Source organism: Chionomys nivalis, chromosome 2, assembly GCF_950005125.1.
Source record: "Chionomys nivalis chromosome 2, mChiNiv1.1, whole genome shotgun sequence".
Classification (NCBI taxonomy): Eukaryota; Metazoa; Chordata; class Mammalia; order Rodentia; family Cricetidae; genus Chionomys; species Chionomys nivalis.
Genome location: NC_080087.1, coordinates 74641154 through 74668872, shown reverse-complemented (window position 1 = coordinate 74668872; position 27719 = coordinate 74641154). Strand labels below are relative to the sequence as shown.

General features: G+C 50.9%; 2 protein-coding genes across 11 annotated transcripts; both read left to right on the top strand.

Annotated features, from left to right (window-relative positions):
* Positions 1-9632: 9632 nt before the first annotated feature.
* Positions 9633-21355, top strand: Ccdc9 (coiled-coil domain containing 9). 9 transcript variants are annotated; one of them, XM_057763079.1, is made up of 15 exons: positions 9633-9715; positions 11704-11756; positions 11861-11965; positions 13382-13480; positions 13623-13871; positions 14893-14976; positions 15063-15236; positions 15985-16166; positions 17680-17726; positions 17831-17966; positions 18174-18267; positions 18358-18733; positions 19145-19237; positions 20059-20108; positions 20593-21355. In XM_057763079.1, the coding sequence occupies exons 2-15, from the start codon at positions 11754-11756 to the stop codon at positions 20608-20610; spliced, it is 1710 nt and encodes a 569-aa protein (XP_057619062.1). In that variant the 5' UTR covers positions 9633-9715; positions 11704-11753; the 3' UTR covers positions 20611-21355. The 9 variants fall into 9 exon arrangements, with proteins under 9 accessions (XP_057619062.1, XP_057619060.1, XP_057619059.1 ...); XM_057763077.1 differs by having other exon boundaries at positions 19145-19261; XM_057763076.1 differs by lacking the exon at positions 20593-21355 and having other exon boundaries at positions 20059-20511.
* Positions 21356-21456: 101 nt separating this feature from the next.
* Positions 21457-26768, top strand: Inafm1 (InaF motif containing 1). Of its 2 annotated transcripts, none has more exons than XM_057762743.1 (2): positions 21457-22931; positions 25601-26768. In XM_057762743.1, the coding sequence occupies exon 1, from the start codon at positions 21484-21486 to the stop codon at positions 21871-21873; it is 390 nt and encodes a 129-aa protein (XP_057618726.1). In that variant the 5' UTR covers positions 21457-21483; the 3' UTR covers positions 21874-22931; positions 25601-26768. The 2 variants fall into 2 exon arrangements, with proteins under 2 accessions (XP_057618726.1, XP_057618727.1); XM_057762744.1 differs by lacking the exon at positions 25601-26768 and having other exon boundaries at positions 21457-22047; positions 22720-22745.
* The last annotated feature ends 951 nt before the right edge of the window (positions 26769-27719 follow it).

Genomic DNA, 27719 nt, shown 5'->3' with positions numbered 1-27719 from the left:
TCGGTCCTCCGCGGAGCCCAGGTGCGGTCCACCCCATCCCTGGTACCTGGGGGGAGGGGGCGGGGACTAGGATTACTCAGCCTCCAGAATGAGGCGATGACATCATCCTGGGGGGGGTGACTAATGGCCTCACTGGGGGGAGGCGGGGAAGTTTACCCGGTAACAGCGGCAGCCGCTTGGCTCCGCCCCCAGGAAGTGCAGGAAGGAGGAGGAACTGCACACAAATACACAAACACACGTCCTCCCTGCATCTCTCTCCCAGCATCCCACGTGCACTTAGCTTCCAGGGACCAGGGCAAGGATGATGTGTGTGTTTGTGTGAGTGACAGTTTCTCTAGGTGTGTGGCCAGTGTGTCAGGAAGTTGTGTAAGGGGGTTAGTGTGTCAGTGTGATGGTTCCTGTCAGCATGCTAAGGATGGAATTTGTCAGGCTGTTGTGACAAAATAGTTGTGAGTCCTTGAGCTACTATGGGATGCCCTCATGTGACAAGTGTGCAGCTATAGCCAGCGGGGCCAGCATATATGTGTCGATATGATGCTACTAGTGTGGGGTTGTGTTTGCGTAACACTGGAATTGTATCCCAGCCACGTGTGTGTGGAAGGTTGTGGACATGTTGTATCCCTGTACCGATGTTAGTGTGGTTGTGTGTCCCTCTGATGGTGTCCATCATGCAAAGCACCAGTAGGACTGTGCGTGTGTGTCATAGTGATGAGGCGTGTTTACGTGCGTGTGTGTCATAGTGATGAGGCGTGTTTACATGCTACACATTACCACCAAGTATATATGTTATCTATACAATGCCACGTGTCATTGATTATGTCACTATGGTTACACCTGAAGGTTGGGGGGTTTGTCCCTGGAACTGTGTACACATTAGTGAGATCGTGTAGATTATTATGTCTCACTCTTGTGTATGGTTGTGATAATGCGGGTGGGGGCTTATGACTGTGTCACTGTTACTTGTGAAAAGGCCATTGTGTGTCAGTGAAGAGGTGTGTATGGACTATGCATTGCTCTACTGACCTCAGAATGCTGTTTAGTGCTGAGTATCCCAGGCCGTGCATGTCTGTGTTTTGGGGATTGTGCATGCCTGTAGTGTGTGTGATTGTGTATATATGCATGTATGGTATATGTTTGTGTATATGAGCATGTGTGCGTTGTGTATGTGCATGTGTATAAGTGAATTGTGTATGCACTTGTGCGTTTATATGCATGTGCATGTTCCTGTGTGTGCATGTTTGTATATGTGTGTATATGCATATCTGTGTTGTCTGTGTGTGCACGTGTGAATGTGTATTTATGTACGAATGCGTATACATGTGCAGTGCATGTTTGTGTGAATGTGCGTGCGTGCATGTGTGTGTGTGTCTGTATGGTCTCCGTGTGTGTGCTACCGTGGAGATGAACACCGCGTGGCCGCGGGACAGTCAGTAGAGGCGCGCGCCACCGAGCCTGTGTCAGCGGCTTCCTGGGTGTGGGAAGGTGCGCGTGTCTCCAGGCCTCCTGCCCGAGAACAGCGGCGCTGCTCGCTGATTGGCTGCGGCCTCGCCAGTCAGAAGCTCCGGAATCCTGCGGTAATTTGGTAACTTGGTAACTGGCCCGCGCCGCCGCGGGGCTGGGGGGCTGGGCGGGCCCACAATGCGCCCCATCCCGCAGGGCCTGGTCCCTCCTGTCTCCAATGTGATAACAGCCCGTCCTGCCTCAGTATCCCTGCCACTCTGTCGGTCCCTGTCGCCGGGGATCTCTCCCTAGTTCTGTCTCCCACGTCCCGCCTTTTTGCTATGTTTGCTTTTCCTTGAGCTTGCCTCTGTCTCCCCGACCTCTACCTCAGTTTCCCTGTCTTTGTCGCTCCCACAAGTCTCTCCCATACGCATCCATCTCTCCTCTCCTCCTTTTCTTCCTTCCCTTCCCTCTTGCTCTCCATCCATCGCTAGGCTCAGAATTCACTTTCTTTTTTATTGTGTAGAGACAGCCAGCGGGTACCTTTTCCCACCTTTCTCCCTCCCCTCCCCGCATGCCCAGGCTTCTGGCAGCAGGTCCTATACAAGGCAGACTTCAGGAAGGACTTCCCGCCCTGGTTCCAAACCAGAGCGTTATCGCTCCGGCCAGGCGGCCCCGTGGCTTCCGGAGGCGCCCGGGCGGGATGAGCTCACTGCAAGTTGGCTAGGATTTCATCAGCTTCCTCTGCCTGAATTGCCCCCCGCGCTGGTCCTGCGCCGCGAATCCATCGTGCGCCTGCTGCCACCTAGCGGCGTACGGTGGAAGCACAAGGGCCTCCTGACCGCGCAGGGGAACCTGAGTCCTCACAACCACCTTGGGACTTAGACTTGGTTCTGCCTGCTGCGTCTAGAACCCAGAACTTCTACCATTGAAATGCACTACTGGCCCTGAATTGACTATGTGGTGTGGTTGAGGTTTTGTGTGTGTGTGTGTATTTAGGACTTCACACATTCATACATCTGGATAAACCCTCATACACTTAGTTATGTCCCCAGCCCATTAAACATAAAAATTTTTTAAAAAGTAAAATTGTAAAGGTTGGAGAGATGGCTCAGTGGGTAAGAGTACTGACTGATCGATCTTTCAGGGTTGGCTTCCTAGGATCCTCAAAGAGGCTCATTTATAACTTTAGTCCTGGGGATCTGACTCCCTCTTCTGGCCTATTCAGGCACTGCACACAAGACATCTGTGCAGGCAAAACCAGACATAAAATAATAAAACGCTTTCTAAAACCTAAAAAAAGTTTTGTGTATGTATGTATGTCTCTGTGCATATGGCCACTTGAGGTAGTTGTATCCCCTGGAACTGGAGGTACAGGCCATGGTGAGCTGCTCTTTGTGGGTGCTGGGAACCACCGTGAACTCACCGCGTAGCTCAGGAGGCCTTGAATTTGCCATCATCCTACCTCAGTTGCTTCCACCTTAGTCCTACATTTATGTGTGTGGTCACACAATCACACTTGTGAATGTTAAGATGTGGGGGGGTCAAGAACAATTTCTAGGTTTTCCACCTCCCACTACATGTGTTCCAGGGCTCCAACTCAAGTCACCAGTCTTGGCGACAAGCACTCATGGAGCAACTTTGCTGGTCCTCTGCCTAACTTTTTCATCAGGGTCTTTTCAAGAATCTAGAGATCACCTCCAGGAACTACCTGTCTTTGCCTTTCTAGTTTGGGGATTAGAGATGTGTGATGTAATATTTGGCTTTTACCAGGGTCCTGGGGTGGGGAGGGGGAAATCCTAACTTTACTGATTGATCCATCTTCTAGGCCCCTAATTTTTGTTTTGGTTTGTTTTTTGAGACAGGGTTTCTATGTGTAACAGCCTTGGCTATCCTGGAACTTGCCTTGAATTTACAGAGATCCACCTGCTTCTGTCTTCAGAGTGCTGTGATTAAAGGTGTGGGCTATCACCACCCAGCCAGACCCACCCCCTTGTTTTTTTTATTTTTATTTACTTATTTTAAGATTTATTTATTGTGTATCTAGCATTCTGCCTGCTTGCATACCCACAGGCCAGAACGGAGCACCAGATCTCATTACAGATGGTTGTGAGCCACCGTGTGGTTGCTGGGAATTGAACTCAGGACCTTTTAGAAAAGCAGGCAAAGCTCTTAACCACTGAGCCATCTCTCCAGCTCTTTTTTCTTTTCTTTTCTTCCTTTCTTATTTATTTATTTATTTATTATGTATACAATATATTCTGTCTGTATGACTGAAGGCCAGAAGAGGGCGCCAGACCTCTTTACAGATGGTTGTGAGCCACCATGTGGTTGCTGGGCATTGAACTCAGGACCTTTGGAAGAGCAGGCAATGCTCTTAACCACTGAGCCATCTCTCCAGCCCTTTTTTCTTTTCTTTTCTTTTCTTTCTTTTTTTTTTTTAAGAGTTAGTGTAGGGATGGCTCTGAGGTTAAAAGCATTGCCTGCTCTACCAAAGGTCCTGAGTTCAATTCCCAGCAACCGCATGGTGGCTCACAACCATCTGTAATGGGGTCTGGTGCCTTCTTCTGTCAAGCAGGCATACATGCAGACAGAATATTGTATAAATAAATAAATAAATAAATATTTAAAAAAAAAGAGTTAGTGTAAGGGGGTGGAGGGAGAGAGTGAAAGAGCAGCGAAAGGCCATGTGAGAGTGGGAATATGAAAGAGGCAGGCAGAGAGACGGGAGAAACAAGGAAGAAAGGTAAGAGCCAGACCCTATGTTTAATTCTAGTGTTTGAGACAGGGTCTCACGTAACTCAGGCTGGCCTTGAACTTGTTACATAGACAAAAGCCTATCTTGAAGCTCAGCACCTCCTGTCTCTGAGCTGGGACCATGCCAGTCTTAATGATTAGCTGAATGAAGGCATCGCCCCCTGGTGGTGAGTGAGAAGCAACACTTGCAAGGTTCTCAAGTTCCCGATACATCTTGTCAACCTGTTGGCAACTCTGTAAACAACTAAGCCTTCCACAAAGAATTCTCTGATTGTTCCAGAACATTTTGTGTGTATGGTGTGTGTGAGTGTGTGTGTCTCTGCAGTATTGGGGATTGAACGTAGGTCATGAACTCTTAGTACTAAGTTACATCTCGGCCCTCTTTTTTACTTTTTTCTTTTCTTTTTTTTAAAATAGCAGGGCATCCTTGAAATTTCAATCCTCCTGGCTCAGCCTCAGTGTCTGGGATCAGAGTACTACCCTGCCCTGCTATACTTTGTGACTTTTTATTTCTTTGTTTGGTTTTTCTAGACAGGGTTTCTCTGTGGTTTTGGAGCCTGTCCTTGGACTAGCTCTTGTACACCAGACTGGCCTCGAACTCACAGAGATCTGCCTGCCTCCCAAGTGCTGGGATTACAGGTGTGCACCACCACCGCCTGGCTTGTTTTTAGTTTTTGAGACAGGACTTCTCTGTATAACAGTCCTAGCAGTCCTGGAACTTAATTTGTAGACCAGGCTGGCCTTGAACTCACAGAGATTTGCCTGCCTCTGCCTCCCTAGTGCTGGGATTAAAGGTGTGCACCACCACTGCCTGGCTGTTTTCATTTTCATTTTCTTTTCTTTTTAAATTTATTTACTTATGTGAGTGCTTTACCTGCACGTGTGCATGCATGACAGAAGAGGGCATCAGATCTCATTATATTGTGAGCCACCATGTGGTTGCTGGGAATTGAACCCCGATCCTCGGAAAGAGTAGTCAGTGCTCTTAACCACTATGCCATCTCTCCAGCCCACTTTGTGACTTTTTTTTTTTTTTTTTTTTTTTTTGGTTTTTCGAGACAGGGTTTCTCTGTGGTTTTGGAGCCTGTCCTGGAACTAGCTCTTGTAGACCAGGCTGGTCTCGAACTCACAGAGATCCACCTGCCTCTGCCTCCCAAGTGCTGGGATTAAAGGCGTGCGCCACCACCGCCCGGCACTTTGTGACTTTTTTATATATAACATTTTCCTTTCCCCTTTTAAATTGGTGTCAATTCCTGGCTCCTGGTAATCTGTCTGGGTCTGTGTTGGGTCATTTTACTGTCAAGTAAATGATCCAGAAATTTGTATGCTTGGAAGTAATAATGGTGTTCACCCATCAAGAATTTGCCTTTGATTTGTTTTTTATCTTTTTTTATTTTTATTTTATTTTATTTTTATTTATTTATTTATTTTTTGGTTATTCGAGACAGGGTTTCTCTGTGGTTTGGAGCCTGTCCTGGAACTAGCTCTGTAGACCAGGCTGGTCTCGAACTCACAGAGATCCGCCTGCCTCTGCCTCCCGAGTGCTGGGATTAAAGGCGTGCGCCACCACCGCCCGGCTATTTTTATTTTTTTATTGAGGCAGGGTCTCACTATGTAGCCCTGGCTGGCCTGAAACTCTCTGTGTAGACCAAGCTGGCCTTGAACTCACAGAAATCTACTTGCTTCTGCCTCCTGTGTGTTGGGATTATAGGTAATTGCCACTAAGCCCTGCCTATTGTGTTCTTTGGAGCAGATTTACAGATCATTTACTGCAAAACATGTGTCTCTAATAAAAACATTGCATTTTTCAGGTATTTAGTAGAGAAAAATGTGAATATTCGTGACACAAAGACAGTGACCCCCATGTTGGTGATACCTTTAATCCCAGAACTCGGAAGGCAGGGGCAGGCAGCTCTCTGAGTTTGAACCCAGCCTGGTCCACAGAGCAAGTTTCAGGACAGACACAGTGAAAGCCTGTCTCAGAAAAATGCTATGTCAGTTACTCTGTTCTGATCATTATACACTGTTTATTAGTATCAAAATATTATAGTTTGCTACAACTGTGCACAACCATGTGTCAACTAAAAAAAAAAAAACAAAAAACCAATCATTCGGCTGGGCATGGTCGCCCCACCCAATAATCCTAGCTAGCCGGGCAGTGGTGGCGTACATGTTTAATCTCAGCACTCCGGAGGCAGAGGCAGGTAGATCTTTGTGAGTTTGAGGCCAGCCTGGTCTGCAGAGTGAGTTCCAGGACAGTCTCCAAAGCTACACAGAGAAACCCTGTCTCGAAAACAAAAACAAAAGCAAAGCAAAACAAAACAACAATAACAAAATCCCAGCATGCAGAAGGCAGAGGCAGGTGAATCTCCCAATAGATTTGAGGACAGCCTGGCTTACAATAGAGAGTTCCAGTTCCACTGACTGTGCTACACTGTGGAGACTACATGTCACAATTAATTAGAATGTTTTATATCCCCTCTTCAAATGACTTGGTGGGTGTCTCCTGGCACCTGTTTAATCCCTATAATTTATGTGGTCGCAGATAACAGCAGATAACAAATTTCTTCTTCTTCTTCTTCTTCTTCTTCTTCTTCTTCTTCTTCTTCTTCTTCTTCTTCTTCTTCTTCTTCTTCTTCTTCTTCTTCTTCTTCTTCTTCTTTTTGAATTTTCGAGACAGGGTTTCTCCATAGCTTTTGGTTCCTGTCCTGGAACTAGCTCTTGTAGACCAGGTTGGCCTCGAACTCACAGAGATCTGCCTGCCTCTGCCTCCCAAGTGCTGGAATTAAAGGCGTGCCGAGTGCTGGAATTAAAGGCGTGCACCACCTCTGCCCGGTTTTGGTTTTTTTTTTTTTTTGAGACAGAGTATCTCTGTAGCTTTGGAGCCTGTCCTGGAACTCACTCTGTAGACCAGGCTGGCCTCAAATTTATAGAGATCCACCTGCCTCTGCCTCTGCCTCCTGAGTGCAGGGATGAAAGGCTGTGCCACCACTGCCCAGCTGAGATAACCAATTTCTGCAGGTTACTCTCTGGGCTCCACATATATGTCACAGCATGCATGTTCCTGTCCCTTCCCAAAACTGGACCAGCAAAAAAGTTGGGCTGGTGGAATAGTTCACAGCTGTAAACCCCAGCATTCATGAGACAGAGCCTGGAGAATCACCTGGGCTTTGGGACAGCTTAGATACACAGGAAGAGCCTGTCTCAAAAAACTTCAAAAAGGGTACATATTAGCTTAGTGGTCAAGAGTGCTTAATACTTTTGCAGAGAGACCAGGTTTAGCTCCCAGCACCTACATAGAGGCTCACAATTGCACGAAATTCCAGTTTTTAGGGACCATCTGCCCTTTGGTCTCTGAAGGCTTCAGGCAGTCATGCCATACACAGGATTACATGCAGGCAAAAACCCCATACACATAAGATACACACACATACACACACACAAAATATATAAATTAATATGTGTTAATTTGAGACAGGGTCTCATAAACGTAGTTATGGCTGTCTTGGAACTTACTGTGTAGACCACACTGACCTTGAACTCCGAGATTGATCTGTGTAGGCCTTTCTGAGTGCTGGGATTAAAGGCATGTGCCACCACTGCCTGAGCTGGCATATTTTTCTTTTGTTTTTTCTTTTTTTTTTTTTTTTTTTTTTTTTGGTTTTTCGAGACAGGGTTTCTCTGTGGTTTTGGAGCCTGTCCTGGAACTAGCTCTTGTAGACCAGGCTGGTCTCGAACTCACAGAGACCCGCCTGCCTCTGCCTCCCGAGTGCTGGGATTAAAGGTGTGCGCCACCACCGCCCGGCTCTTTTGTTTTTTCGAGACAGGGTTTCTCTGTAGCTTTGGAGCCTGTCCTGGAACTAGCTCTTATAGACCAGGCAGGCCTTGAACTCACAGAGATCCATCTGCCTCTGCCTCCTGAGTGCTGGGATCAAAGGCGTGCGCCACCACCGCCCAGTTAGCATATTTTTTCATTTTAAAGCAAACAACAAAGATGTAGCTATGTGACAGAACCTGGGCACAAGCCTGCGTCTTCTACACCACACACACACACACACACACACACACACACACACCTGTCTCTGTGGAAGTTCAGTGAAGCACTGTTGGCAATTCCTGCTAACTGAAACTGAAATAATCCTAGCGTCCATGAGACCCAGTTGGACGAATTGTGGCCATCCCCAGATGGAATACCTCACAGCAGTTTAAGATGGCCAATTTGGTGGTCATAGCCCCTGCAGGTCTGGAATCCTACCTCAGTACTGAAGGGGCTGAAGCAGGAGAACCAGGAGTTTAGAGCCAATCTCACGTGAGATCGTAAAAACAAAAGAAAACACTAGTACTTCAAGTGCCAGCAAGTTGCTTAACAGGTAAAGGAGCTGGTGCACCTGATAGTCCAGGGGTCACACTGAAGTCATCATGATTGGCAGCAAGTGCGTTTTATTAATTAATTAATTAATTAATTAATTTATTGAATTAGGGTCTGCATAGTCCTGGCTGGTCTGGAACTATATATTCCTATATGTATATATATACATATACATATATACATACATACATACATACATACATATATATATATATATATATATATATATATATTTCACTGTTCTTGGCTTTGAGGCAATTCTCCTGCCTCAGCCTCCCAAGTGCTAAAATTAGAGACCTGCCACCATGCCCTGCTTTGGTTATACAGTTGTTTCCTAAAAATTTTAAATATATTTTTATGAATTGGTTACAGTTTCTTTTTTTTTTTTTTTGGTTTTTCGAGACAAGGTTTCTCTGTGGTTTTTTTTTTTTTTTTTTTTTTTTTTTTTTTGGTTTTTCGAGACAGGGTTTCTCTGTGGTTTTGGAGCCTGTCCTGGAACTAGCTCTTGTAGACCAGGCTGGTCTCGAACTCACAGAGATCCGCCTGCCTCTGCCTCCCGAGTGCTGGGATTAAAGGCGTGCGCCACCACCGCCTGGCTTGGTTACAGTTTCTAAAACTAAGGTTTTATTGGCAAGATGTAAATTGGTTTAATTTACGTTTCCAGGGGTTACTGTATGATGTCTGGCTTTTACTTATAAAATAGAGAATCAGTGGCTAAATGGTCTGAGCGAAAAAGGAGGAGTACAGAGATTAAGGGCTACAGGTCCATTTCCTGAGGCGACGGGTAAGTGGTGGCGCACGCCTTTAATCCCAGCACTTGGGAGGCAGAGGCAGGTGGATCTCTGTGAGTTCGAGACCAGCCTGGTCTACAAGAGCTAGTTCCAGGACAGGCTCCAAAACCACAGAGAAACCCTGTCTCGAAAAACCAAAAAAAAAAAAAAAGAAACACGCTCCGGGCACGTTCTGCAGAGCCTGAGGGGGTGCGGCCCCTTTAAGGCATCCGGAAATGGGCTGTCCGGACCGGAAGTGTCCCTCTTTATTTCCTCTTTTCACGTGGAGCGGACCAGAAGTGACGTGTGAGGCCCGGGAGCTGCGGACGAGAAGGCGGACGGAGTCGGAGTCGCAGACGCCGCGGGGTCTCCGGGACAGGTGACCGGGGGAGGGGGCCGGGAGCGCGCCCGGAGAGGGCGGGGCCTGTTCGCCCACGTGAGGAGAGCGGGAGCGCGCGCGGGCGGGGAGGCGAGCGGCCGGCGGGGGCGGGGTCAGGCTACTCTGCGGGGGGCGGGGACATGACTCCCACATGGGTCTCCGGAGGGGCGCTGTGGGGTGGGCCGTGAGCATGTGGGCAGGGCCGGCGGGGCGGGTGCGGGCGGGCCCTGAGCCCGGGTGGCTGCCATGGCAGGGCGGGGCTTCAGACTTGGGTCCGGGCTGGGGCGGGGCCGGAGTCTTGGCTTGAGTACTAGTGGGCGGGCCCGGGACGTTGGGAGGGGATGCTGGGGGCGGGGCAAACTTGTGGGGCGGGGATAAAGGGCGGAATGGTGGGGGGGAGATGCCGGGGGAGATGGGGCGGGGCTAGAGCATTGTCGGGGCCGAAGGGGGTGGGGTTTGGATTGTGGGCGGGAAAACAGGGTCATGACCAAAACGGAACGGGGCGGGATAAAGGAAGGGGGCGGAGCGTCTGGAGGCAGAGTCAGGGTGTTTCAAAGGTCAGGGTCTAGTTTGTTCGGAGTGTCACGGGGGCGTGTCCATGAGAGCTAGGGGCGGAGCCAAGGTTTTGAGGGGCGTGGGGTAAGGGGCAGGGTTTGGGCATTGGTTGGGTGAAGAGGCGGTGACTGAACTGGAGTTTGTCCTGAGTGTGGCTGAGAAGCTGGGGCGGGCCAGAGAGTTGCTCTCCGTAGGGGGCGGGTTTTCGCGTTGATGGTTATGTTAGGGCGTAGTATTTAGGGGGTGGGAACAGGGTTTGGGGCGGAGACGCCCTGGGCAAGCCAGTAAAGTTTCTTGGTTTTGGAAGTCGGTCCTGATCATTGCTCAGAAGCTAGGGGAGGGTCCAACTGCCTTAAACTGGGTAGAGGCGGGACCAAAATGTCAGGGATTTTGCGGGTGGAGTTGGGGTGCTGTGCGGGGTGTGGCGGAGGGGAGGGAAGAACGGTGGGGCTGGAGCCAAAACGTTTTTTCTTATACATAAATACACCCGAAGCTGGAGGATGGGGCGGGACTCAGAGGCGTGGCCAGAATGTTTCCCGGCACGTGAGGAGCAGGGTTAAGTTGGAGGCGGAGCCAGCTTGATTGTATAATTTTTTAAATGGGAGGGGCCAGAAGTCTTGTGGGAAAGGTGAGGCCTGAAGTTTTATCCCGGTCGAGGCGGGACCAGTGAGTTTTGTGGAGGTTAGGGGCGCGGGTGCGCTGGCAGTTTTTTTCTTGTAAGCATCTGTAGAATTTCTGTCTTCTGGATTGAGTATCACTATGGAGGTCAAGTCCGGTCTAGGAAGCCCGCGGAAGTGAATCCTGGGCCTTCTTGCAGAATCTTTCTTGGCTTGGTAGGAGATGACAAGTGCCTTTTCAGAATGCTGGGGCCTGGGCTGCGTCAGTCTTAGGGGAGCCAGGGATCAAAGTTCTCGGAGAGTTGGAACTGTTTTTCATTATGTTTTATTTACTTTGTGCATGTATGTGTGATCACACGGAGGTCAGAGTACAACTGGTGGGAATCTGTGCTCTCCTTCCATTTTATGGGTCCTGGGAATTGACCTCGGGTTCTCAGGCTTGGCGGCAAGCACTTTTTATCCCCCAAGCCATCCCGCTGGCCCTACTAGAAGTTACTTTTGCTGTTTGTAGCCGACCTTCTGAGATCCCGGTCCTGGCTAAAATTATAGGCTATGGAACCTGGACTGACATCTTTGTTTGGAGGAATTAGTATTAGGTACAAGGGTGGAGCCAGACTTTTCCCAAGGTGGGTCTGACTAATTGCATGGGTGGATCTAAAACTGAAGGGCAGGGTTTCTATTTCTTCAGGGAAGAGGCGAGGCTAGTCTTGAGAATTCCCTTGAAGAAGTACAAGTGTATTTTTCTGTGAGTCAGTGTTTTCAGAACCCTCAGTAAAGGAGAGGAGCCAGCGTTTTAGAACTGTTCTCTTCCCCCAGGACCCCCAAGTGGTGCATCCCTTTTCTGTGAGGAGATCACAGCTGATGAGATGGTGAGCTGCAGAATGGAGGAAGGGAGTGGGGAAGGTGGGATCCTGGGTAAAATGCCCTTGGCAGGAAGATCATTCTTTCCCCCTCAACTATCTCCCCACCACAGGCTACCACACTGGATTTGAAGTCAAAGGAGGAGAAAGACGCTGAGTTGGACAAGAGGATCGAGGCTCTGCGTCGCAAGAATGAGGCTCTCATCCGGCGCTACCAGGTGCCCTAGCCCTGCCCTGGGAGACCCCATCCCCTCTCCCCCCGCAGTGAGTTTTTCCCACCTCTCCCTTCAAGCTTTCTCATGTTTCCCCTTCACTCACAGGACAAAAGTCAAAGGCCTTAGTCTGGCCTTCCTTCCTCCATCCCATCATTCATTCATTCATTCATTTATTCACATTCTGTTCATCGAAGTCTCCAGATTTCTAGCTCCATGTGGTGTGGTGCTGGGGATGTATTCCCTAGACCTGCTCTTAGTCCAAGGTAGGGATGGGGGCATTAACCTGAGGACATTAGGGAGAGCTTTCTGCTAGAGGGGATGCTGAGAACTGAAGGATGCCTAGACATTAGCTAATTGGGAAGGAGGTGGGTTATGTTTCTCACAAGACAAACAGCTTGGGCAATTGTTTGCATGTGGAGAGGGCTTGGAAAGTTGGTGGAGAATTGATTTAGGAGTCAATCAGAGGCCACTCATGTAGGTTGGAAAATGCTTAAGAGCATTAGGGAGCCATGGAGGATGTTGAATGGAGTGAGACCTGGTCAGAATAGCTCTTCACATGGTGCTAGATGAGAGGGAAAGGGATTCCAGGTAGTAGGGAAAGCTGGGGCAGGGCCTAGTTGGAGAGGACAGGCCTGGCTCAGGGCTGGGTTTTTTTTTTTTTTTTTTTTTTTTGGTTTTTCAAGACAGGGTTTCTCTGTGGTTTTGGAGCCTGTCCTGGAACTAGCTCTGTAGACCAGGCTGGTCTCGAACTCACAGAGATCCGCCTGCCTCTGCCTCCCAAGTGCTGGGATTAAAGGTGTATGTCACCACCGCCCGGCAGGGCTGGGTTGTTGAAAGACTCTCATTGACCAAGGGCAGTTGGGGCTACAATGGGAGGGGGAGGGAGGGTCCAGAGCAGGGCCCAAGAGGAAGCAGTGGGGCTCTCTTTATGAAGGGACCTGGGAGGAGGGTGGTGCTCATTGACTCATTCTTCATGCATTCATTTATTAAAAAAAATAATTGTTTGATTGTTGGCCAGGCAGCTCTGTAGGCTGGGAAGTGAAGTGTGTGTGTGGGTGCATCAGCGAACAGTCTAACAGATATCCCCATGTTTTACCAAGCAGGGGACAAGAACAGAGAGAGTGGCAAGTAGGTGGTAAGGAGTTCCAGGGTTGCTCTAGTAGAGGAGCAGCTGGTATAGAAAACCTGGGGTCAGAGCCCAGGGCACAACCGAGCCCTGGGGAATAGCAGGAAAACCAGAGTGCGTGCAGGAGAGGGCCCCCATGGTGGGGCGGGATTTGGCTCTTACAGATGGGCTTACAGTGGGGGCTTTTCCGGAGAGAAGCCTGAGTCGGAAGCACAGGAGACTGTAGAAGACTGTGGGAGTCCAGCTGGTGGACAGGACCCTAACACTCCATTGCCCTGGATATTTGCTCCTAGGAGATTGAGGAAGACCGGAAAAAAGCTGAATCGGAGGGTGTGGCAGTGACAGCTCCCCGGAAAAGCCGTTCCATGGAGAAGGAGAATGTGGCGGTGGAGGTGGAGAGTCCAGCATGTCTGAATTCTCAGGATGGGGACGAGGGAGAGGGCTGAGGCCTGGGACCCAGAACTGCCTGCTCTGGACCTGGGTTGCCCCAGTCTACCTTTCCTTTGGCTGATTTCCCCTCCTTCCCCTTTTCAGGAGAAGAGCCTGGGTCCCTCTCGGAGGACTCCTGGGACCCCCCGACCCTCAGGAGCCAACAGAGGAGGCCGGACCCACCCCCAGCAGGGAGGCCGGGCAGGAGTAAGCCGGGCATCCCGAGGCTGGGAGAATGGTGCTGGGGAGCAACTTCGAGGAGGAACTGGAGGCCGGGGCCGGAGAGGCCGGGGCCGGGGATCCCCTCATCTCCTAGGGGTAGGAGACAGCTCAACCTCTGATCGCAAGTCCAAGGTAGGCACCAAGCAGGCCATGAAGCTTGGGCCAAGGTTTCTGTTCCCTGGTTTTCATTCATTCATTTTTCTGGTCTTGGGCCTTGTGTATATTAGATGAGTGCTTTAGCATTGAACTATATCCTCAGCCCCTAGCTTTTACTCCGAGACAGGATCTCATCAACTAGGTTGCTCAGGTTGGCCTTGGACTTGGTGTTGGGAAAACAGACAGGGTTTCTTTGTAGCTTTAGAGCCTATCCTAGAACTAGCTCTGTAGACCAGGCTGGCCTCAAACTCACAGAGATCCGCCTGCCTCTCTGTGTGGATTGTTTCCACAAGGTGAACAGTGGGACACTGACAGAGAAAACACATTTCCTTTCATTTTTGTTGGGAAGCACTTGGCCATCCCATCAGCATGGAGGCTGGAAAACGAGAGTCCTGTCTACTTGGATTTCTTTGTAAACCCTGTTAGTGTTTACATGGGCTGGGTAAAGATGCACCACTTGTATGGTGACTGAGGTATGCCAGGGTCTCCTACATCCAAATAAGTTCCAGGCCAGACACCACTTGTCACCTGCTTGTCCTTGGAGAGTTTGGGCTGCCCTGTGTTTTTGGCACAGCTAGTTATATGGTTCTTTCTGACAGTCATGTCTGCTGTAATGGGGAGCGGGCTGCGTCCCGCTGCCTGGCTAGCTTAACCCCTGACATAACCACATGGAAATTGTATTAATTAAATTACTGCCTGGCCATTAGCTCTAGCCTCTTTTTGACTAACTCTCACATCTTGATTAACCCATTTCCAATAATCTGTATTTCACCATGAGGTCTTGGCTTACCGGGAAAGATTCAGCATGTCCGACCTGGCTGTTGGACCCATGGCGGCTCTCTCTGCCTGCCTTCTTCCCAGCATCCTGTTCTATCTACTCCGCCCACCTAATTTTCTGCCCTATCAAAATGCTAAGGCAGTCTCTTTATTTAACCAATGAAAGTAACACATAGACAGAAGAGCCTCCTACACCACATGTCACATCTTGTCTCCCCAGGAGTGGGAGGAGCGGCGCAGGCAGAACATTGAGAAGATGAATGAGGAGATGGAGAAGATTGCTGAGTACGAGCGCAACCAGCGGGTCAGCACTGGGCAGCCTGGGGGTGGGCTGAGTGGATAGGCACCCGTGCCTCCTTGCCTGCCCACCTGCCCACTCTTCTGCTACAGGAAGGAGTACTGGAGCCCAACCCAGTACGCAACTTCCTGGATGATCCCCGGCGTCGGGGTGGACCCCTGGAGGAGCCTGAGAGGGATCGCCGGGAGGGCAGCCGCCGGCACGGCCGCAACTGGGGAGGTTCTGACTTCGACAGGGTACGCTCTGGTTTGGAACATGAGAGACAGGTAGGTGCTGCTGCAGCTTCTCAAGAATTGTGCTTTGAGCTGGTGGGGAAGGACAGAGCAGGTGCTGTTTTCTGTGTGGAGTTGTTAGCCCTTGCTTGATTTGGGGGCTTTTGACATAGGGACTCGGGCTGGTTTGGATCTCACTATGTAGTTCAAGCATTTGGGTTACCATGCCTTTTTCTCTTTTGGTTTTTCAAGACAGGGTTTCTCTGTGTAGTTTTGGAGCCTGTCCTGGAACTTGCTCTGTAGACCAGGCTGGCCTCAAACTCACAGAGATCTGCCTGCCTCTGCTCCCTAGTGCTGGGATTAAAGGCCTGCGCCACCACCGCCCAGCTTATACTTAGTGTTACAGTGACTTTGGGGCAGTCACCCTGGCCTGAGACCTGGTCTGAAACCAAAAATAAATAGATAGAGCCGGGCGGTGGTGGCGCACGCCTTTAATTCCAGCACTCGGGAGGCAGAGACAGGCGGATCTCTGTGAGTTCGAGGCCAGCCTGGTTTATAAGAGCTAGTTCCAGGACAGGCTCCAAAACCACAGAGAAACCCTGTCTCGAAAAACCAAATAAATAAAATAAATAAATAGATAGATAGATAGGACATAGAGCCTTTCTGAGAAGGCCACCTCAGTCACCCACTTGCTTGCTGCTTGTCAGTTCTGCCCTGTGTGCCCTGAACAGTGGCTCTGTTTGTGTCTGGGGCGAGAGGGTGTGGAGGGGATCTAGGGTCTGATTGCCTGTGATGCCTGCAGGGCCGCAGGTCTGGCCTGGGCTGTGGGGGCGACATGACAATGTCCATGACGGGCCGAGAGCGGTCAGAGTACCTGCGCTGGAAGCAGGAGAGGGAGAAGATTGACCAAGAGCGCCTACAGCGACACCGCAAGCCGACTGGGCAGTGGCGGCGCGAATGGGATGCCGAGAAGACGGATGGCATGTGAGTTGGTCTTCCTGCTGCTGAGTCTCGGTGTATGCGAGCCTGGCTTCCTTTTCTCCCTTTGGTACTGGGGATTGAACCTATGGCCTTTGGCATGTCGGGGCATTCTAGACAGGTGCTGTACCTTAGAGCCACACCCCAGCTCTTCAGTAGTAGATTTTAGAGGTGCTCTACCACTGAGCAACGCCCCCAGCCCTTCACTGGTGGATTCTAGAGGGGCTCTACCACTGAGCCACACTCCCCAGCCCCTCACTAGTGGATTCCTGAGGTGCTCTACCACTGAACTGTCTCCATAGCTCCCATTCCCCACCTTTAAAAAATTTAAAAACATTTATGTGTATTGAGTGTTTTGTCTGCATGTATGTTTGTACAAAATGTGCACGCCTGGTGCCCATGAATGCTAGAGGAGGGTGTCCGATCCCCTGGAACTGGAGTTACAGAGGGTTGTGAGCTACTATGTTGGCATGGGAAATGAACCTGGGTCCTCTGGAAGAGCAGCCAGAGCGGACAGAGCCATCTCTTCTGCCCTTTCACCTTCTTTTTCCTTTTCGAGACAGTGTTACCTGGGGTGCTTTGATCTTTCAGTCTTCCTGCTTGTTGGATCCTGGAGTTACAGACAGTTGTGAACTGCCATGTGGACACTGGGTCCTCTGAGTCTCTCTATATAGAGAGGACAGCTCCTCAGTTCTATCATGTAGGCCTGGGTGTGCAGATCCAATGGTCATGAAATTGAGCCTCACAGAATGCCCAGGAAAAAACTTTTTTTTGGTATAGGAAACACTTTGTCACTTGCTTACAGGCCTCCTGGGCTGTGTTAACCTAAGCTAGCATAGAACTTCCTCAGCCACTCAGGCTCTGTATCTCCCTGCACAGCCAGCAAAGGGGAAGGGATAGGAAAAACCCACAACTGCCGATCCCGAGTGGCTGGGTGACCTGGACTCATTCAGAACCTTCTGCTTACCTATAGATTAGAGTTGTTGGTAATTACAGAGTTTCCTTGTTTACTTTTTGTTTGAGACAAGACCTCATATAACCAAGGCTGATCTTGAATTTCCTATGGAATCAAGGACAGTCTGACCCTGAGTCTTCTGCCTCCATCTCTTCAATACTAGGATCCCAGATATGTGGCACCATGCCTGACCCACAGTTATGTCCTTGCTCTGTATTGAACATGTACTTGAGTGTTCGTTCTGGGGTGCAAACTGAGGGCAGCAACCCCAAGGGACTTGCCTGTCTTGTGCTGCTCCACTTACAAGGTGCCGATGTCAATGGGAGGAGTGAACCATCTCTCTAGCCCCCATGTTTTTATTTCAGAGGCTATATTTGTTTCTTTGTCTGGTTTTGAAACTAGGAAGCTGGGTTTGCCTCTCGTCCCTCATTCTGTCTGATCCCATTCTAACCAGTGGCCCCTTTGGGGTCTCTTTAGTTTGATCTGGCCCTGCCTCCATCTCCCGTTTTCTCTTGCCTCTCCCTAGTCTCCTCAGCTATTGCTTGCTCTGCTCTCTTTTCCTAGGTTCAAGGATGAGCCAGCTCCTACCCGCGAACTGTCCCACCGCTATGGTGAGTAGTGTCTTGGAAGAGGTTAGGGTTAAGCAGTGGGGTTTGAGTGTGGCATGTACTGTGTCCCCATCCCCTAAGTTCTTGGATCTGGGCTTCTATTGTAGATGACCAAACTTGGGCAAGGCCCCCTAAGCCCCCCACTTTTGGAGAGTTCCTTTCTCAGCACAAAGCAGAAGTCAAGAGCCGCAGGAGGAGAAAGAACAGCCGACCCCAGGCCAAGGTGGCCCCTCATGCCTATAGGTGGGGTGCCCCTCCCATGGGAAATTCTTTCTTGTTGTGTTTGGGTGTGTGGAGTCCTTCTCTCTGGCTTGAGTTTGAGGACACACTGATCTGTCTCGGCTGTTTGTGTCTGCTGTCCTCTTTGCCCTCTGTGCAGCAGAACAGATGTTTCTGAGAGAAGTCTGTCCCCTCACCTAGGCCCTAACCCCTGTGCTCTCTCCTCCCCAGTGACCATGATAATCGCTGGGAGACAAAAGAGGAAGCTGTGTCCTCAGCCCCTGAGTCCTCTCAATCCTTGTCCCTGGAGGAGACACCCACACAGGTAAGGCAGAACAGGGAGAAGGTAGGATGTGTGTATGGGCGGGGTGGGGGTTCAGCCCCAAGCCTTTCCCTGATCTGCCTGTGTTCTCAGCAACCTCCGGAGACCCCAGCCCCAGCCCACCGGCCTCCTGAGGAGGATGGTGAGGAAGATGAGGGGGAGGAGGAGGGAGAAGAGGAGAGGGAAGATGATGATGAGGATGAAGAATGGGAGGACGTGAGTGAAGATATCACGGAGGAGGAGGAGGAGGAAGAAGAGGAGTTTGAGGAGGAGGAAGAGTGTCCTAAGGAGCAGGAGGCCCCAGCTGTTCCTGATCACCAGCCTGGAGAGGCTGAGCCAGCTCGGAAGCCCACCTGTGAGCAGGCGGACCCTGCACCTGCCAGGCCCCAGGAGTCATTGTCCCCAGTCCCTGTTGAACCTCCCAGCCCCTTCTCGCCCACTGGGGACCACCAGCCCGTGTCTGACTGGGGTGAGGAGATGGAATTGAATTCTCCCAGCACCGCCCACTCTCCTGGTGCCCACTCTGCTGGTGAGGCCTGGCCTTTTGGGAATGCGTGAAACCAGCTGTGTGTGTGTGTGTGTGTGTTTATGTGCGTGCGCACGTGTGCACATGTGCGTTCATGCTCCTGTGAGCTCACGGGTGTGGCTGTGCTCACACCTCCCTCAAACCCTGTGGCAGGGAAGGGGCAGTTGGTGGTTACTCCATGCCTTAGCCCATTTCCTAGAGCCTGCTCTTGCTGGTTCAGAGCCTCTCTCCAATAAAAAGTTCATTTCCTTAAATGACACACCCCCACTGTGTCCTTGAGCCCCCTCCCTTGTTTCCCTCACGCTGGGAGGTGTTTGGAAAAGGAGGGGCTTGACTGAGCCTCCCCTTCTCCAGGAGGTGACCAGCCAGCCCTTGCCTCCTTGGAGAGTGGGCCAACCTTGACAAGAGCCCCGAAGTCTGAAGAAGAGGGGCCTGAGGCATCTCCAGGTGGGGTGCATGAAGCTGGTGGAGGTGGGTGGTCTGCTTGCATTTCTGGGGGCTGGGAAGGGCTTGGGGACAAAGTGGGTGGGGCCTGTGGGGTGATGGCGGGGGTGCGGGGGACGGACACGGGACAGGTCATGAGGTGTGTCAGGTGCTGTTCCATGCCTAAGTCGGTGCAGAGGGTGGGCTGTAAGGCTCCAGCCGACAGGGCCGGGAAGCTGGAATCGGGAAGCTCATTAAGGTAAAGGATGGAGGCTAGGTTTAGGGAGGGAGTTGAAGGCGGCATTCAAAATCTGAACGTACCCAGAGGGAAGAGGCTGATTCCCTACAATCTTGAGCTTGAGACTACTTTTGTAAAAGCAAAAAGTAGGAACGAACGGGGCCAACTGTTAGACTTACTGAGGTCAGGGTTAGCATTTTGGAGCAGACCTGAGTGGAATTTTGGACCCCGCAGAGTAGAAGCAAGAGTCTGATCTTGGCGCCTTAACGTGGTGGACCAGGTTTCTTGCCTGTGTTCCTCTTCCCCTTCCTCTGCAGCGGGATAGGGTGTGGAGCAGAGCCCAGGAACCGACAGTCAAATGAATGGTGGGGATAGAGACCGAGGGACCGGGCTAGAAAACAGTTTGTGGTCCTAGGAAGATGACGGTTATTTCATTATACCAGCGCTTCCCAGTAGTCGACGGGGTTAGGTTAGAAGGGGCTCTGCTTCGTGGGCTTCCTGAGATTTGAGTACACTGGAGGTCAAGCTACAGACGGGTTTGACTGAGGTGCAGGACAGGGCGGATCGGGCAGGCTGGTCTTCCATTTACCACTTTTTATTTCCTCAGAGGTAGGCCCCGAGGGCCAGGAGACAGCGGAGATCACAGACTTCCAGAGGGTGCGTTTCTGCAAGGTGGTGGCGGCCGCTCCGCCGCCGGGGGCTGCCCGCTGACAGCTCCAGCAAACAGGGGTCTTGGCGCTCTGCACTAACCTTCAGCCACTTCGCTCCTTTGCTTCTGCTACACTACGGCCAGGACAGGGTTAAACGTAGGGGTGGGAGGAGCCAGGTCAACGACGACGGTCGGGATCCGGGGAGTCTGCTAAATTCTCTGAGGACCAGTCTAGGCAACCCGAATGCCTATGATACCTGGCTGGTGGAGGCCACCGAGTCAGCCCTTGTGAGGCTGGCTGTGCAGGACTCTGCAGCTAGGGCCTGAGGCTCTCTGGAGGACTTGAATTAAAGGCGTGCTCTCGCCAACCTTTGAACTGTGCTGCTGGCGGGACAGGCTGGGCTGCTGTGCTTGGCGGGCTTTGCTGTGGCGGAAGAGGCGGGACGAGGGTGTCCTCCGCCATCCTGACACCTCTCCCCTCCCACCCCGCAGGCCATCCCTCAATCCTGAAGACGCTGCTGGGAGGGGCGGCAGCGCAGGTTTGCCTGGCTCCCGAGCTGGCTGCTTTCGTCCCTGCAGCCCACTCTGTGCCCTGCGCCTCTAGGGAGCGGGAGAAGTTACACTGGTGCGGAGTTACTGGGGTAGGGGCCAGCTGGGGCGAGGGCCGGAGCTGGATCCTCCAAACTGGTGCAGGCGGCCCAGTGCTGTGAAGCAGGGAGGGGCGGGGCTCAGGCTCGGTGGGCGGGGCTAGCGCTCTTTAGGCGTCCTTCTCCAACAGACTGGGAACCTGACCTCCGACAGGCGGAGGGTGATTTGTGTGTGGGAGTTGCAATGATGCAAGAAGGGAGGGTTCCTCCGGGCGGTTGTGGCGCACGTCTTTAATCTCAGCACTCGGGAGGCAGAGGCAGGCGGATCTCTGAGTTCGAGGCCAGCCTGGGCTACAGAGCTAGTTCCAGGACAGGCTCCAAAACCACAGAGAAACCCTGTCTCGAAAAACCAAAAAAAGAAAAAAAAAAGCTACAGAGAAACCCTGTCTCGAAAAACCAAAAATAAAAAGAGGGGGAGGTTTCCGACGAGCTGGGAGGAGCCCAGAGTGGGGAAAAGGAGTCTCAGGGTGCTTGGAGAATAAGTGGGTGTGGCTGTGAGGGGTGTGGCTAAGATATTTTCTTGATAGTGGTTGGCCAGAGGCGGTAGGGGCGTGTCTAGGGTGTGGGCAGACTTGATGGGGGCCGGGGTGATTTAGAGCAGGTGGGAAGCTCTTATGGGGGGGTGTGGTCCTGGAAGGGGCGTGGTTTGCGTGATGTGGTCTAGGGCGGGGCCAGTACCTCCGTGGGGCGGTACGGGGGTGGGGGCGGGGCCAGCGCGGGTGGAGTGGGTAGCGAGATGCGGGGCTCGAGCTGTGTGGGCGGCGGTGGCGAGAGCCCGGGTAGCGCCGGGTTGAGCGAGGCTCCTCGCGGCCGATGGCTGCGCCTTGCTCCGGTCTGCGCCTACTTCCTATGTGTGTCCTTGGCCGCCGTGCTGCTTGCGGTGTACTACGGGCTTATCTGGGTACCCACGCGGCCGCCCGCCGGCCCGGCCGACCCCCTGCCCAGTGCGCCTGCCGCTCCTTGTGCCCGTGCAGCGCCACCCGCCCCACCTCCTGCCGCCTCCTGCTTGCTCGGAGCCTCCGGCGGGCCAAGACTGCAGCCGCCGGGACTGCCACGGAGCCGCCGCCACAGCCGCCGCCCAGCGCCCGGAGCGACTTCCGAGACCGTGCACCGAGCGCCTGGATAGCCTGGCCCGCCCCCACTGCGGCCTTCGCCAGCTCCCTCCGCACCACTGGGTCTCGCCTGCGGCCTCATCTCCCCTGGCCGTGGTCCTGATCCAGCCCGACTTCCACCCACCACGTTCCTCCCTGGGACTCACCGTTCATCTGCAATAAACTCCAGCCTCAGCTGCACTTCCCTGGTTTGTGGTCGTCTGCAGCGCGCGCTGGTCCCCTCTCTAACCCTGTAGTCTCGCAGCCTTGGAGGCTTTTCTCTTCATTGCTAACATGTAAATTTTGGGTTGAAGTGGGGGGAAAAAGCTGCTTGCCAGTTTCAGGGCTGTTGAAGGTCAGATACTGTTAAGGCCTTATCAGTTTTTGGTGTGTCAAGGACCTAGGGCCTTGTCAGAGGAGACAATCATGGGAACTGCTGTTGGAATAGTTTGCCGTGGCAGGAATAGAAGCTGTCGCTTGTGCTCTTAGGCCCTGGCCAGTGATGCTGTAGCTTTTTTCCTGGGGTCAGAGAGATGAACCCGGGGTTTGGGCGGTGACAGTACACATTTGCTGCTTTGGGAAGTGTAGAGTATATAACTGAACCAAAAAAATCAGGTGGGTACAGCCTCTGGTCTACACTGCTGCTGGTGCCTTGACTGAGAAGCTGGTATAGCTTCTGATAAAGAAGTCAGGCGATTGAGTCCATTTTCCCTTACCTGTTACTGCAGCCTGGCCTTAGGCAGGTTGGGATACCCTGCTGCAAGAAGGGGTTTTCCTGTATGACCTTCTTTCCCCTTGAGCTGGACAGCATCCCAGGAACTGAGCCTTGTGTCAGCTGGGAGCATGTCATCTGCCCTACTGGTTCCCTTCTGTTCCACCAGCATTCCCCACAGGACGATGTACAGCCATGTACTTAACCTCTCTGGTCTTGTAAGATGAAGATAGCCCAATTTTGCTCAGAGAATTAAACTCGTGATCCACTCTTGAGGACAGTGTTGTGGCTTGCGCCCATCTCCACCTCGTCCTTCAGCCCACTCAGAGTCACCACTTACATTTCCGTGGGTAGCCTGTCAGCCCAAAGTGCCACACACCAGTAAGTCATGAGTTGGGAGGAGAGGCCCTCCTTTTTGTCCCTCTGTGCTTCCTTTTCTGCTTTCCAATTTCTTCTTCCAACTCCATGGTCCTCAGTCTTTCTTCTTATCTCCCTCCACTGTCTTCTCCCTGCTTTTCCTTTTTTTCTGTCTCCAGAGGGTCTCCATTTATTGTCATTGTGCTTTTGTGTCTCGTGACTTAACCCTTGGATGTGAGGCAAGGTCTCACTGCCATAGCTCTGGCTGCCCTTGTGTTCTCAGCAATTCTCCTTTTAAATTCTGGAATTACAGATGTGTGCCACTATGTCCAGCTAGTGGATTTTGAATTCTGACCAGCTCTGATGACTTTAAACATTTTTTTTTGGTGTGTGTGTGTGTGTGTGTGGATGTGGACATGGTGATAAATAACTTGTGCCAAGCTATCAAGCTATTTGTGTTTTTTTTTTTTAAATCCCTTCCTGTGTGTTCATACATTTGCTGCAAAAAGATTACCATGTCTGATGGAGGACATGGACAGTGCCTGCCTCAGGCCCCTCGGGGTTTGCATGTTAGGTGCAGAATGGCCTCTCTAAAATTGGATCAACCTTGAGTTCTGAAATGCATCTGTCCCTGAAGACCTCAGCTAAGGGACTGGTGATGTGCAGTTTGGCACACTGTCAAATCTAGATTTATCTTAATTACTAGTTCAACATTTATTTAATGGTTTTGAAAAAAAAAAAACCTAATTTTCCTTTTTTTCCCTCCTCATACAGCCCAAGTTGTTCTTGAAGTTGCTGTGTAGCAGAGGGGTGACTTAACGAACACATGTCTACTCACCCCAAACAGGGCACTGTCAAGTGAATTTTGGGGGAGGGGCCTCAAGTACAGGAGAGTGTGGGTGACTCAAAGGCAGCTACCCCACTGAAAAGCCCATTCTGGCCAGTGACTGACAGTTCACGGAAGGGGCGTTCTGGAGCTGAGCAGGCCAGTCTCATGTTGCCACTCTTTGAACCCAATTCACATGCTGGTCAAAGTCATTCAGATTTTCCAGAGCTGCTCATGCCTTCAAGGTCATACCATGGGCCTCGGAGAGGCCCTTAGGACCCGTATCTTCCCAAGACCCCCGTGGAATCACCCTCTTGCTATTTATTAGTGATCGTGTGTGCACAACTTGTGGAGGTTAGAGGATGACTTTTAGCAAGTTTTTTTCTCCTGACACTATGGTACCCAGGCATTGAACTCAGGCCCTCGGGTTTATGCCACAGACATCGTGACTCAGCGAGCTATGTCCTGGATCTGTATAAATGCCATGACGTCATGGTCACTCCATGGTGTGGTTGAGGGGAAGGTTTTTTAGATAGGTGGGGGGAGAACGTAGCCAGAGGCCTCTGGAAGAATCCAGAGCAGAGAGAAAGCAGAAGACTGAACATGGCCAGGCCAGAGCAGGGCAAAGAGATGGGGTCGGGGAGGAGAACAGGAGAGGAAGACAGTTCAGACAGGAGAGAGGGAGCATAATCAAAATAGGGCTCTAAGGAGAGTCAGTAGCTGGGGGAAGGAAGCTCAGGAGCAGGAGTTTAGGGTAGGGAGGAGGTGAGAAGATCAGAGTTGGGATGCTAGCATGAACTCTGAAACGTGGAGCAGGCATTTGTGGTAGACCTGGAGACCAACATGTGCTTTGGTATGCCAGTAGGCACCACCGATACCAATTTGTCCCTTTTGCTAGTGATAAGGAAAATGATTTGTTTTGGTAGAGGGAAACCTGCTTCTTAAGTTCCTGAGGAATGCTGGCCTTTGTCTAACCACCAGAATTTAGGGAAGTAGAGTTTCATTTTGAGCTGGCAGGATCATTTTTCTTTCTCTCTTTTATTCTTTCTTTTATTACATTTATTTATTTATTTTATATGCATTGGTGTTTTGCTTGCATGTGTGTCTGTGTGAAGGTGTCAGTTCTGCTGGAACTGGAGTTACAGACAGTTGTGAGCTGTCTTGTGGTTGCTGGGAATTGAATCCGGGACCTCTGGGAGAGCAGCCAGTGCTCTCAACCACTGAGCCACTCTCCAGCCCCAGGCTCATCTTTCTTAAGTCTCCTATAGTTCTCTGGCTGGTGAATTGAGCATCAGATGTTGCTCTTCTCATGCCACGTTCTCTCATCAGTAGCAATCATTCCTCTGTCTCCGATGTCCATGGGGACATGTGTCCCTAATGTCCCATAGCAGCCAGCCTCACAGGGTCTGCTTTCCCTCAAGTCATCTCAGCTTATGCAGCCTTTGTCTTGAAGAGGGATGGATAGCTCCTCCATTGCTCAGTTTTTTTTTTCTGCCTCCTCAGCAGCCAGACTGAGTCCATACGCCCCCACGTCTCACAGTCTCACAAGCTAGCGGTGACGGGCTCTCATTGCATGTTTAAAAGTCTTTGCCAGTTTGAGCAGTTTGGGTGCAGAGTGTTCCCTGCCTGTTGTCCCCTTGGATCGTCCATCCTTGTGTGTTGAATCCCAGATTCTGTTTCTCTTTATTAAACGTCGGACTCGGGCCAGCTCCTGTTACTCCCCCTGCCCTCTTCCCCATTCTTGTTTCTTTCTATGGGTTCCCAGTTCCAGCAGCCCTAAGCACCCATCTCACCTGTACACTTTTGCCTCTCTAGCCAGAAAACATGGCAACCCAGCTCCTTCATCTCATCCTGTCTCTTGTATCAGGTTTACTCTGAAGTATCAGAGGCTAGCCCACCTGACAAGTCAGAGGCTAACGTGGAGGATGCTGGGTGCATCACACAGGAATGGTCACACAATGGCCAAGCCTGTCCTACGTATGCTACTCTTGGGAACTGCAGGGTGTTTCAAGTTCCTTCAGCCACGTTCAGTGACTTCATCCTGAGACAGTGGACCCCACTCATCCGGTCAGGACTCCACTTCATACCACGTTACGAAAACAGCCACCATGGGATTTTCCGCCTTGGTTCCGTAGTAGCCTGTCAACCATCTGGAATCAGAAGACCACCACTCGGCAAGGAGACACACCGCCACCCCATGCTGTAAAGAATGGGAGCTATGTCTAGGTGGAGAAGTGAGTGGCCTTGTCTCATCCTGTGCGGGTTAATCCGATGGGCAGGACAGACTGACTTACAGAGGAGACTTTGTCTGGAAAGCAAAGGCAAACAACAAAGCAGGGCTGCCATAACTTGGTGCTCGCCTAGCATGCACACAGCACACAGCCACAGTGTTCATTTCCGTCCTCAACTTGATGAGATCTGGAGTTGCCTAAGAGACAAGCCTCTGGGCATATATGTGGGGGATCATCTAGATGACCTGAGGTGGGAAGACCCTCACACTGTAGGTGACACCATCCCATGGCATGGGATCCTGGACTGAATATGAAGGAGAAGGCAAGCTGAACGCCTCATTCATCTCAACAACCTGAACGGGAACAAGGTGTGATCAGCTGCCTCAACTCCTGCTGCCCCATGGGCTGTTCTCTAGTTAACCCTTCCTTCTTTAAGTTGCCCAAGTGCTGGGATTAAAGGCATGACCACGCCCGACTTTGTCCTTGTTTTTTGAGACAGGGTTTCTCTGTGAAGCCCTGGCTGTCCTGGAGCTAGCTCTGTAGACTGTAAAGATTTGTCACTCATTTTTGTTTAATAAAATGCTGATTGGCCAGTACCCAGGCAGGAAGTATAGGTGTGGCAACCAGGCTAAGAGGATTCTGGGAAGAGGAAAGGCAGAGAGTTGTTTACTAGACAGATATAGAGGAAGCAAGATGAGAAAGCCTTACTGAGAAAAGGTACCATGCCACATAGCTAAATAAAGATAAGAATTACGGAATTTAAGTTGTAAGAGTTACTTAATAATAAACCTGAACTAATAGGTCAAACAGTTTATAATTAATATAAGCCTCTGTGTGTTTCTTTGGGACTGAATGGCCATGGGACCAGGCGGGACAGAAACTTCTGTCTACAGTAGACCAGGCTGTGCCTCGAACTCACAGAGATCTACCCACCTCTGCCTCTGTAGTGCTGGGATCAAAGGCATGTGCCACCACCATCCAGCATACACTGCTGAGTTTTGAGACCATCTTAGATTATGTAAGACCCTGTCTCAAAACTCAGACCAAGACAGAACAAAATTACAGTCTTTCAACTTCTGCATTGTTGAAGTTGTTCACCAGAGATGTTTATAAACCACTTGAATAATTTAAAAAAGGGAAAAATGCCATCTTAATTGCTAGACATTCTGTCTCATCTTAATTGCAATAAGTAAACATGAAAATGATACCAGAAAAATCTTCCTCCTGCAAAGAGGACGCTATTTAAGGCTAGCAGAATCTTTCTGGGAAAGGCTGTAGCCGTGCTGCTTAAATCTGGATTGGAAAACTGGGTGCCAGTGGCGCACACCTTTAATCCCAGCACTCTATAAGCAGAGACAGGCAGATCTCTGGTCTATAGAGTGAGTTCCAGGACAGCCGGAGCCACACAGATCAGCCCTGTGTTGGGGGGGAATAAAACCTCATTGGGAGCCTCCAGGGTATGAACATTTATCTCCTCCAAAATGGTGTCCAGAAGCTAGTTATGGCAGCAGACGCCCGTGGCCCTACTTGCAAGGCAGGTACATCAGAATCCCTGTAAGTTCAAGGCCATCTTGGGCTGTATAGTGAAACTCCACATGGCCCATCCTAGTTTGCTTTCTATTGCTGTGACAAACACCACAAATTCAATCAACTTGAGGAAGAAAAGGTTTCTTTGATTTATGAGTCCCAATCACAGTTCCCTCACTGAGGGAAGTCAATCAATTCAGGTGACTCACAATTGCCTGTAGTTCCAGT

Excerpts from the sequence above, each read along its gene's own strand:
- Ccdc9 (XM_057763080.1), top strand. Across the intron at positions 15,237-15,984 it reads GTTTGGAACATGAGAGACAG|GGCCGCAGGTCTGGCCTGGG; the intron begins GTAGGTGCTGCT and ends TGATGCCTGCAG. Across the intron at positions 18,268-18,357 it reads TGGAGGAGACACCCACACAG|CAACCTCCGGAGACCCCAGC; the intron begins GTAAGGCAGAAC and ends CTGTGTTCTCAG.
- Inafm1 (XM_057762743.1), top strand. The coding sequence starts at position 21,484 with ATGCGGGGCTCGAGCTGTGTGGGCGGCGGTGGCGAGAGCCCGGGTAGC.